Below are 14,641 nucleotides of genomic sequence, written 5' to 3' on the forward strand. Positions count from 1 at the left end.
ACTCACCAACCCACTCACTCACCCACCCACTCACCCACTCACTCACCCACCCACTCACCCACTCACCCACCCACCCACCCACTCACTCACCCACCCACCCACCCACTCACTCACCCACCCACTCACCCACCCACCCACTCACCCACTCACTCACCCACTCACCCACCCACCCACTCACTCACCCACCCACTCACCCACTCACCCACCCACCCACTCACTCACTCACCCACCCACCCACCCACTCACCCACTCACCCACTCACCCACCCACTCACTCCCTCACTCACCCACCCACCCACCCACTCACCCACTCACCCACCCACTCACTCATCCACCCACCCACCCACCAACTCACTAACTCACCCACTCACCCACCCACTCACCAACTCACTAACTCACTCACCCACCCACCCACCCACTCACCCACCCACCCACTCACTCACCCACCCACTCACTCACCCACCCACCCACCCACTCACCCACCCACCCACTCACTCACTCACCCACTCACTCACCCACCCACCCACTCACTCACCCACTCACTCACCCATTCATTCACTCATCCACCCACTCACCCACTCACCCACCCACCCACCCACTCACTCACCCACCCACCCACCCACTCGCTCACCCACCCACTCACCCACCCACCCACTCACCCACTCACCCACCCACCCACCAACCCACCCACCCACCCACCCACTCACTCACCCACCCACCCACTCACCCACCCACTCACCCACTCACCCACCCACTCACCCACCCACCCACTCACTCACCCACCCACCCACCCACTCACTCACCCACTCACTCACCCATTCACTCACTCACCCACTCACTCACCCATTCACTCACTCACCCACCCACTCACCCACTCACTCACCCACCCACCCACCCACTCACTCACTCACTCACCCACCCACTCACTCACTCACTCACCCACTCACTCACCCACCCACTCACCCACTCACCCACCCACCCACTCACCCACCCACCCACTCACCCACCCACTCACCCACCCACCCACCCACCCACCCACCCACTCACTCACCCACCCACTCACTCACCCACTCACTCACCCATTCACTCACTCACCCACCCACTCACCCACTCACTCACCTACTCACCCATCCACCCACCCACTCACTCACTCACCCACCCACCCACCCACTCACCCACTCACTCACCCATTCACTAACTCACCCACCCACTCACCCACTCACTCACCCACCCACTCACTCACTCACCCACCCACTCACTCACTCACCCACTCACTCACCCACCCACTCACTCACTCACTCACCCACCCACTCACTCACTCACTCACCCACTCACTCACCCACCCACTCACCCACTCACCCACCCACCCACTCACCCACCCACCCACTCACCCACCCACTCACCCACCCACCCACCCACCCACTCACTCACCCACCCACTCACTCACCCACTCACTCACCCATTCACTCACTCACCCACCCACTCACCCACTCACTCACCTACTCACCCATCCACCCACCCACTCACTCACTCACCCACCCACCCACCCACTCACCCACTCACTCACCCATTCACTAACTCACCCACCCACTCACCCACTCACTCACCCACCCACCCACCCACTCACCCACCCACTCACCCACTCACCCACCCACCCACCCACTCACCCACCCACTCACTTACTCACTCACCCACCCACTCACCCACCACGCCACCCACTCACCCACCCACCCACTCACCCACCCACGCACTCACCCACCCACTCACCCACCCACCCACCCACTCACCCACCCACTCACTCACTCACCCACCCACCCACCCACTCACTCACTCACCCACCCACTCACCCACCCACCCGCTCACTCACCCACTCACTCACCCATTCACTCACTCACCCACCCACCCACTCACTCACCCACCCACTCACCCACCCACCCACCCACTCACCCACCCACTCACTCACTCACTCACCCACTCACTCACCCACCAACTCACCTACTCACCCACCCACTCACCCACTCACTCACCCACTCACCCACCCACCCACTCACTCACCCACCCACCCACCCACTCACCCACCCACTCACCCACTCACCCACCCACCCACCCACTCACCCACCCACTCACTTACTCACTCACCCACCCACTCACCCACCACGCCACCCACTCACCCACCCACTCACCCACCCACGCACTCACCCACCCACTCACCCACCCACCCACCCACTCACCCACCCACTCACTCACTCACCCACCCACCCACCCACTCACTCACTCACCCACCCACTCACCCACCCACCCGCTCACTCACCCACTCACTCACCCATTCACTCACTCACCCACCCACCCACTCACTCACCCACCCACTCACCCACCCACCCACCCACTCACTCACTCACCCACTCACCCACCCACCCACCAACTCACTAACTCACCCACTCACCCACCCACTCACTAACCCACCCACTCACTAACTCACCCACTCACCCACCCACTCACTCACCACGCCACCCACTCACCCACCCACCCACTCACCCACTCACCCACCCACCCACTCACTCACCCACCCACTCACCCACCCACCCACTCACTCACTCACCCACTCACCCACCCACCCACCAACTCACTAACTCACCCACCCACCCACCCACTCACTAACCTACCCACTCACTAACTCACCCACTCACCCACCCACTCACTCACCACGCCACCCACTCACCCACTCACCCACTCACTCACCCACCCACCCACTCACCCACTCACCCACCCACTCACCCACCCACCCACTCACTCACCCACTCACCCACCCACTCACTCACTCACTCATCCACCCACTCACTCACCCACTCACCCACTCACCCACTCACCCACCCACCCACTCACTCATCCACTCACCCACCACGCCACTCACCCACTCACCCACCCACCCACCCACTCACTCACCCACCCACTCACTCACTCACTCACCCATTCACTCACCCACTCACCCACTCACCCACCCAACCACCCACTCACCAACCCACTCACCCACCCACCCACCCACTCACCCACTCACTCACCCACTCACCCACCCACTCACTCACCCACTCACCCACTCACTCACCCACCCACTCACTCACCCACCCACTCACCACGCCACTCACCCACTCACCCACCCACTCACTCACGCCACTCACGTCCATGAAGAACCCGAACTTGCTGTTGGGCAGGATGGATGGAAAGTTATTGTGCACGAAGTCGATGAATGGGTCAGAGTATCCCCATAGGAGGTCACGGACACGCAGACGAATCAGCGGCTCGGCGCCCAGCAATGTGAAAGCGGTGTCCATCATGAACTTGACGAATGCCGGAGCGTTCTCCACAGCCAATGCGGCTCCCTACACAGGGAAGGAGGACGGGTGGGTGAACCAACGGGGCGCCGGTGAGGTGCTGACCGGGTGTGGTGGTGGTGGTGATGGTAGAGCGAGGAGACTCACACACACGGAGAGGGAGAGAGAGAGAGAGAGACTCACACAGAGAGAGAGACTCACACAGAGAGAGAGTGACTCACTCACAGAGAGGGAGAGACTCACACACACAGAGAGACTCACACACACAGAGAGACTCACACACACAGAGACTCACACACACAGAGAGAGAGAGAGACTCACACAGAGAGACTCACACAGAGAGAGAGAAACTCACAGAGAGAGAGAGACTCACACAGAGAGTCTCACACACACACACAGAGACTCACACAGAGAGAGAGACTCACACACAGAGAGAGTGACTCACTCACAGAGAGAGAGAGAGACTCACACAGAGAGAGAGTGACTCACTCACAGAGAGAGAGAGAGAGAGACTCACACAGAGAGAGAGACTCACACAGAGAGAGAGAGACTCACTCACAGAGAGGGAGAGACTCACACACACAGAGAGACTCACACACACAGAGACTCACACACACAGAGAGAGAGACTCACACAGAGAGAGAGACTCACACAGAGAGAGAGTGACTCACTCACAGAGAGAGAGAGAGACTCACACACACAGAGAGACTCACACACACAGAGACTCACACACACACAGAGAGAGAGAGAGACTCACACACACAGAGAGACTCACAAACACAGAGAGACTCACACACAGAGAGAGACTCACAGAGAGAGAGACTCACACACACACAGACAGAGAGAGACTCACAGAGAGAGGGAGAGAGGCTCACACACACACACAGAGACTCACACAGAGAGAGAGAGAGACTCACTCACACACACAGACAGAGAGAGACTCACACAGAGGGAGAGAGACTCACACACACACAGAGACTCACACACAGAGAAAGAGAGAGACTCACACACACACAGACTCACACACAGAGAGAGAGAGTCTCACACACACCGAGAGACTCACACACACAGAGAGACTCACACACACAGAGACTCACACACACACACAGATAGTCACACACACACACAGAGACTCACACACACACACAGAGACTCACACACACACACAGAGACTCACACACACACACACACAGACTCACACACAGAGAGAGAGAGTCTCACACACACCGAGAGACTCACACACACAGAGAGACTCACACACACAGAGACTCACACACACACACAGATAGTCACACACACACACAGAGACTCACACACACACACAGAGACTCACACACACACACAGAGACTCACACACACACACACAGAGACTCACACACACACAGAGAGACTCACACACACACAGACTCACACACACAGAGACAGAGAGAGAGACTCACACAGAGAGAGAGACTCACACACACAGAGACAGAGAGAGAAACTCACACAGAGAGAGGGACTCACACACACAGAGACTCACACACACAGAGAGAGACTCACTCACACAGAGAGAGACTCACACACACACAGAGAGACTCACACAGAGAGAGAGAGAGACTCACACACACACAGAGAGACTCACACACACAGAGACTCACACACACAGAGAGAGAGAGAGACTCACACAGAGAGACTCACACAGAGAGAGAGAAACTCACAGAGAGAGAGAGACTCACACAGAGAGTCTCACACACACACACAGAGACTCACACAGAGAGAGAGACTCACACACAGAGAGAGTGACTCACTCACAGAGAGAGAGAGAGACTCACACAGAGAGAGAGTGACTCACTCACAGAGAGAGAGAGAGAGAGACTCACACAGAGAGAGAGACTCACACAGAGAGAGAGAGACTCACTCACAGAGAGGGAGAGACTCACACACACAGAGAGACTCACACACACAGAGACTCACACACACAGAGAGAGAGACTCACACAGAGAGAGAGACTCACACAGAGAGAGAGTGACTCACTCACAGAGAGAGAGAGAGACTCACACACACAGAGAGACTCACACACACAGAGACTCACACACACACAGAGAGAGAGAGAGACTCACACACACAGAGAGACTCACAAACACAGAGAGACTCACACACAGAGAGAGACTCACAGAGAGAGAGACTCACACACACACAGACAGAGAGAGACTCACAGAGAGAGGGAGAGAGGCTCACACACACACACAGAGACTCACACAGAGAGAGAGAGAGACTCACTCACACACACAGACAGAGAGAGACTCACACAGAGGGAGAGAGACTCACACACACACAGAGACTCACACACAGAGAAAGAGAGAGACTCACACACACACAGACTCACACACAGAGAGAGAGAGTCTCACACACACCGAGAGACTCACACACACAGAGAGACTCACACACACAGAGACTCACACACACACACAGATAGTCACACACACACACAGAGACTCACACACACACACAGAGACTCACACACACACACAGAGACTCACACACACACACACACAGACTCACACACAGAGAGAGAGAGTCTCACACACACCGAGAGACTCACACACACAGAGAGACTCACACACACAGAGACTCACACACACACACAGATAGTCACACACACACACAGAGACTCACACACACACACAGAGACTCACACACACACACAGAGACTCACACACACACACACAGAGACTCACACACACACAGAGAGACTCACACACACACAGACTCACACACACAGAGACAGAGAGAGAGACTCACACAGAGAGAGAGACTCACACACACAGAGACAGAGAGAGAAACTCACACAGAGAGAGGGACTCACACACACAGAGACTCACACACACAGAGAGAGACTCACTCACACAGAGAGAGACTCACACACACACAGAGAGACTCACACAGAGAGAGAGAGAGACTCACACACACACAGAGAGACTCACACACACAGAGAAAGACTCACACACACAGAGAGAGACTCACACAGATAGAGAGAGAGACACACACAGAGAGAGACTCACACACGCACACACAGAGAGACTCACACACACAGAGACTCACACACACAGAGAGAGACTCACACACACACAGAGAGACTCACACACAGAGACTCACACACACACAGAGACTCACACACACACACACAGAGACTCTCACACACACAGAGACTCACACACATAGAGAGACTCACACACAACAACAACAACAACCGCCATTCGTCACTAAGTGGCGGTGACGTCACCACGACGCTTGTGCCAGGCTATGTGCACCCTGAGGCCACGTGAAGTGTCGAACGCCCGCTGGCAGGAGGTCACGGGGCAGACCCAGGTGCCACGGGTCGACTGACTGAGATGACTGGCTGATGCACCACCTGTGCCCCCTACTGTGCCAACCTGCTGTGCTTTAGCCACCCGGCGCTCCGCTCGTTGTTCTGAGCGTCGCTCCTCCGCCCTCCGTTGTTGTTGGAGGGCGACTGCCTCCAACTGCCCAGTAGCATCCTTCACGAGCCTCCTCCACAGAGGTCGATCTTGACACCGCTGGTACCAGTCATCGGCAAGTCCACTCAGCTCCACGTCCTCCTGTACCACATCACTCCATCTCTTCTCTAGCCCGTGCCGCGCCCGCTTAACCCCCTCAATCCGACCAAACAAAAGCTGTTTCGGCATGCGGTGGCTGGGCATGCGGGCAACATGACCCAGCCATCGCAGCCTTGCCTGCCGGAGGAGCTCACCGATGGGACCCTGCCCAGATCTTTCAAGGATTTGTGAGCTCCTCACACAATCCAGTCTGGTTAAACCCAGGATGGATCGTAGGCAGGCCAGCCTAAATGTTTCTAACCGGCAAAGATGTTCCATTAGGGGGGTCCACGTTTCGCAAGCGTAGAGAAGGGAGGGAATGACCGTGGCCGAGAAGACCTGAAGCTTAGTGCGGAGCGACAGACCAGGTAGCTTCCACACAGCGTTACGCAACCGATGAAAAGATATTGCCGCTCGACTGATTCGGAGTGAGACTTCTGCTGTTAAACTGGAGCCGGTCATAAGCACACTGCCCAGGTATGGGAAACTCTACACTCTCTCCACAACTGCCCCATCACCGATTGGGAGTTGTGGGGGTGGAGTGTCCGATGGTACAAAATACCCAGGCAGGTGTTTAGTTTTGGTGGGGCTGATGGTAAGGCCCCATCTCTTAGTGGCACGCTCCAGTCTCAGCAGCAGCGCCTCCAACTCCTCCTCTGAATGAGCAGCTATTACCAAATCATCGGCATACATAACGTGGTTGAGCAATAGGGAGCCATCCCTTGACCGCACCCGGGCATCGATCAGCCTCCCATTATATCTGTACCAGATAGAAATTCCTCCGGTACAGCTATTGAAAGCTTAACGAACTACGTGGTCAAAATAGATGTTAAATAATGTGGGAGCCAGAGGACATCCCTGTCGCACCCCAAGGTGTACAGGGAATGGCTCTGACTCCCGGCCACGTAGTTTTACCCGGCCCCGCTCACCATCATGAAGGTCCTTAATGATCGTGAGCAGAGGGTCAGGTACTCCAAAAGCACGAGGAACAACCCAGAGCCCAGGCCTACTGATGGTATCATAGGCCTTGACCAGGTCAATAAAGCAGAGATGTAGGTCTTGTTGGAATTCCCTACACCTCTGCTGTAGCAGACGGACGGAAAATATGGCATCTGTGCAGGACCGCCCTTTCCTGAAACCGCATTGGGGCTCCGCAAGCCTCTCCTCAGCGTGCCTGGCAAGGCGATGCTGAATAATCCTTGCCAGGACCTTTCCCGGCACACTGAGGAGTGAGATGCCCCTGTAGTTGTTACAGTCTGTGCGGTCCCCCTTCTTAAAGAGGGGGACCACCAGGGCATCCTTCCAATCCTGCGGAACCCGTCCAGTGGTCCAGTCTGTTGTTATGATGTCAAATAGGGCAGTCTGTGCACAAACGCCACCCTCCCTCAGCATTTCGCTTGGGAGATCATCTCTGCCCGCTGCCTTTCCTGGTCTCAGACTCCGGATCGCCTTCAGTACTTCCTCAACAGATGGCACCTCAGCCAGCCACTCGCAGGGGGTGACTTCCTCCTCCAATATTTGAGGCACCGCAGCCTCAGCAGGGTCATCCCCACTTTGTGCCACGATGTTTTCCAGGCTGAGGGAATTCCCCTCCCCCAGGACCTCACAGAAATGCTCAGCAAATCTGCAAACCTGTTCCTGGGAGGGCGGAGATCGGATTACCGTTCTTTCCCCTAATTATGGTGATAGGTCTGGTGCTGCAAGTTACACTCACACAGACACAGAGACACACACATAGACACTCACACACACAGACACTCACACACACAGACACACACACTCACACACAGACACTCACACACACAGACACTCACACACACAGACACACTCACACACACAGACACTCACACACACAGAGACACTCACACACAGAGACACTCACACACAGAGACTCACACACACAGAGACACTCACGCACAGAGACTCACACACACACAGACACACTCACACACACAGACACTCACAAACACAGAGACACTCACACACAGAGACACTCACACACAGAGACTCACACACACATAGAGACACTCACACTCACACAGAGACTCACACACACACAGACACACACACTCACACACAGACACTCACACACACAGACACTCACACACACACAGACACTCACACACAGACACACTCACACACACAGACACTCACACACACAGAGACACTCACACACAGAGACTCACTCACAAAGACACTCACACACACAGAGACACTCACACACAGAGACTCACACACACATAGAGACACTCACACTCACACAGAGACTCACACACATAGAGACACAGACACTCACACACAGACACTCACACACACAGACACTCACACACACACAGACACTCACACACAGACACACTCACACACACAGACACTCACACACACAGAGACACTCACACACAGAGACACTCACACACAGAGACTCACACACAAAGACACTCACACACACACAGACCCTCACACACAGAGACTCACACACACATAGAGACACTCACACTCACACAGACACTCACACACACACAGAGACTCACACACACAGAGACACTCACGCACAGAGACTCACACACACACATACACACTCACACACACAGACACTCACACACACAGAGACACTCACACACAGAGACTCACACACACATAGAGACACTCACACTCACACAGAGACTCACACACACAGAGACTCACACACACACACACAGACACTCACACACAGAGACACTCACATAGACACTCACACACACAGACACTCACACACACACACAGACACACACACTCACACACAGACACTCACACACACAGAGACACTCACACACACACAGAGACACACACTCACATAGACACTCACACACACACAGACACTCACACACACACACTCACACACAGACACTCACTCACACATACATACAGACACTCACACACACAGACACACACACATACACACACACACTCACACAGACACTCGCACACACACAGAGACACACACACACTCACACAGACACTCGCACACACACAGAGACACTCACACACACACACAGACACTCACACACACAGACACTCACACACACAGACACTCAAACACACAGAGACTCACACACACACACACACGGACATTCACACACACAGACACTCGCACACACACAGAGACACAGACACTCACACACACAGACACTCACACACACACAGAGACACACACACACAGAGAGACACTCACACACACACAGAGACACTCACACACACAGAGACACACACACAGACACTCACACACACAGACACTCACACACACACAGAGACACTCACACACACACAGAGACACTCACACACACACAGACACTCACACACACAGACACTCACACAAAGACAAAGATCCCCCGTATAGCCTTAACAGACTGTAGGGGCAAGTGCTGTTAGCGAGCACCTATGAAGGCCAAGACACACAGACACTCACACACACTCACACTAACTAACTCACACACACACAGACACTCACACACACACTCACACTAACTCACTCACACACACACAGACACTCACACACACAGAGACACTCACATAGACACTCACACACACTAACTCACTCACTCACACACAGACACTCACACACACACTCACACTAACTCACACACACAGACACTCACACACACACTCACACTAACTCACTCTCACACACACAGACACTCACACACACAGAGAGACACTCACATAGACACTCACACTAACTCACTCACTCACACACAGACACTCACACACACTCATACCAACTCAATCACACACACAGAGAGACACTCACACACACTAACTCACTCACTCACACACAGACACTCACACACACACTCACACTAACTCACTCACACAAACACAGACACTCACACACACACTCACACTAACTCACTCACACACACACAGACACTCATACACACACTCACACTAACTCACACACACTCACACTAACTCACTCACACACACACAGACACTCACACACACACTCACACTAACTCACTCACACACACACAGACACTCACACACACACTCACACTAACTCACACACACACAGACACTCACACACACAGAGACACTCACACACAGAGACACTCACACACATAGACACTCACACACAGAGACTCACACACAAAGACACTCACACACACACAGACCCTCACACACAGAGACTCACACACACATAGAGACACTCACACTCACACAGACACTCACACACACACAGAGACTCACACACACAGAGACACTCACGCACAGAGACTCACACACACACATACACACTCACACACACAGACACTCACACACACAGAGACACTCACACACAGAGACTCACACACACATAGAGACACTCACACTCACACAGAGACTCACACACACAGAGACTCACACACACACACACACAGACACTCACACACAGAGACACTCACATAGACACTCACACACACAGACACTCACACACACACACAGACACACACACTCACACACAGACACTCACACACACAGAGACACTCACACACACACAGAGACACACACTCACATAGACACTCACACACACACAGACACTCACACACTCACACACAGACACTCACTCACACATACATACAGACACTCACACACACAGACACACACACATACACACAGAGACACTCACACAGACACACACACACAGAGACACACACACACACTCACACAGACACTCGCACACACACAGAGACACACACACACACTCACACAGACACTCGCACACACACAGAGACACTCACACACACACACAGACACTCACACACACAGACACTCACACACACAGACACTCAAACACACAGAGACTCACACACACACACACGGACATTCACACACACAGACACTCGCACACACACAGAGACACAGACACTCACACACACAGACACTCACACACACACAGAGACACACACACACAGAGAGACACTCACACAGAGACACTCACACATACAGAGACACACACACAGACACTCACACACACAGACACTCACACACACACAGAGACACTCACACACACACAGACACTCACACACACAGACACTCACACAAAGACAAAGATCCCCCGTATAGCCTTAACAGACTGTAGGGGCAAGTGCTGTTAGCGAGCACCTATGAAGGCCAAGACACACAGACACTCACACACACTCACACTAACTAACTCACACACACACAGACACTCACACACACACTCACACTAACTCACTCACACACACACAGACACTCACACACACAGAGACACTCACATAGACACTCACACACACTAACTCACTCACTCACACACAGACACTCACACACACACTCACACTAACTCACACACACAGACACTCACACACACACTCACACTAACTCACTCTCACACACACAGACACTCACACACACAGAGAGACACTCACACACACACTCACACTAACTCACTCACTCACACACAGACACTCACACACACTCATACCAACTCAATCACACACACAGAGAGACACTCACACACACTAACTCACTCACTCACACACAGACACTCACACACACACTCACACTAACTCACTCACACACACACAGACACTCATACACACACTCACACTAACTCACACACACTCACACTAACTCACTCACACACACACAGACACTCACACACACACTCACACTAACTCACTCACACACACACAGACACTCACACACACACTCACACTAACTCACACACACAGACACTCACACACACAGAGACACTCACGTAGAAACTCACACTAACTCACTCACACACAGACACTCACACACAGACACTCACACACACACTCACACACAGACACTCACACACACAGAGAAACACTCACATAGACACTCACACGAACTCACTCACTCACACACAGACACTCACACACACACACTCACACTAACTCACTCACACACACACAGACACTCACATGGACACTCACACAGACACTCACACACACTCATACCAACTCAATCACACACACAGAGACACACACACACTCACACTAACTCACACACACACACTCACACTAACTCACTCACACACACACACAGACACTCACACTCACATAGACACTCACACAGACACTCACACACACTCATACCAACTCAATCACACACACACAGAGACACTCACCCACACACAGACACTCACACACACACACTCACACTAACTCACACACACACACACAGACACTCACACACACAGAGACACTCACGTAGAAACTCACACTAACTCACTCACACAAACTCACTCACGCACACACAGACACACACACAGACACACACACAGACACTCACACACACACTCACACAAACTCACTCACGCACACACAGACACTCACACACACACTCACACTAACTCACTCACACAAACACAGACACTCACACACACACTCACACTAACTCACTCACACACACACAGACACTCATACACACACTCACACTAACTCACACACACTCACACTAACTCACTCACACACACACAGACACTCACACACACACTCACACTAACTCACTCACACACACACAGACACTCACACACACACTCACACTAACTCACACACACACAGACACTCACACACACAGAGACACTCACGTAGAAACTCACACTAACTCACTCACACACAGACACTCACACACAGACACTCACACACACACTCACACACAGACACTCACACACACAGAGAAACACTCACATAGACACTCACACGAACTCACTCACTCACACACAGACACTCACACACACACACTCACACTAACTCACTCACACACACACAGACACTCACATAGACACTCACACAGACACTCACACACACTCATACCAACTCAATCACACACACAGAGACACACACACACACACAGACACACACACACTCACACTAACTCACACACACACACTCACACTAACTCACTCACACACACACACAGACACTCACACTCACATAGACACTCACACAGACACTCACACACACTCATACCAACTCAATCACACACACACAGAGACACTCACCCACACACAGACACTCACACACACACTCACACACAGAGACACTCACCCACACACAGACACTCACACACACACTCACACTAACTCACACACACACACAGACACTCACACACACAGAGACACTCACGTAGAAACTCACACTAACTCACTCACACAAACTCACTCACGCACACACAGACACACACACAGACACACACACAGACACTCACACACACACTCACACAAACTCACTCACGCACACACAGACACACACACAGACAGACACACACAGACACTCACACAAAGACAAAGATCCCCCGTGTAGCCTGTAACAGACTGTAGGGGCAAGTGCTGTTAGCGAGCACCTATGAAGGCCGGAACGGTACACGAGGGGGTGGGTGGCCAGCACCACGCCCGACCGCCTTTGTCTCCCCACCAGTGGCGATGTTTACTACACACCGCTACACCAGGTACTAATTTGAGGCCGAGTCGACCTAGGGGAGGCCCCTGGACCGGATCAGATAATCGTCACTGGTGGTGTTGGGGTCGCCGGGTTCGTAGCGCAGCATCAGCGCTAACCGCTGCACCACCACTCCTCTCGCCCCGCCCCCCCCCCAAAAAAAAATTGCTCGCTCACTTGCACACTCCCCCCGTGTTTGTGGGGTCACAGTCCGGGGGTGGCATTTTCTGTAGATGGCTACCAGGCATCGCCTAGTCGCCATGCGTTTTCACGAT

At 53.4% G+C, this 14,641-nt stretch overlaps 1 protein-coding gene across 2 annotated transcripts in view; it reads right to left on the minus strand.

The window, feature by feature from the left end:
• LOC116937555 (scavenger receptor class B member 1-like) overlaps window positions 1-14,641 on the minus strand; it is a 114,671-nt gene that overhangs the window by 69,453 nt on the left and 30,577 nt on the right. For both annotated transcript variants that reach the window (XM_076059016.1, XM_076059017.1), the window contains exon 5: window positions 3,176-3,376. In XM_076059016.1, the coding sequence (XP_075915131.1) occupies window positions 3,176-3,376 (201 nt within the window). The remainder of the gene's footprint in view (window positions 1-3,175; window positions 3,377-14,641) is intronic.

This window comes from Petromyzon marinus, assembly GCF_048934315.1.
Source record: "Petromyzon marinus isolate PM22_M1 ecotype Great Lakes invasive population chromosome 84 unlocalized genomic scaffold, UKy_Petmar_22M1.pri1.0 chr84_unloc.1, whole genome shotgun sequence".
Taxonomy (NCBI): domain Eukaryota; kingdom Metazoa; phylum Chordata; class Hyperoartia; order Petromyzontiformes; family Petromyzontidae; genus Petromyzon; species Petromyzon marinus.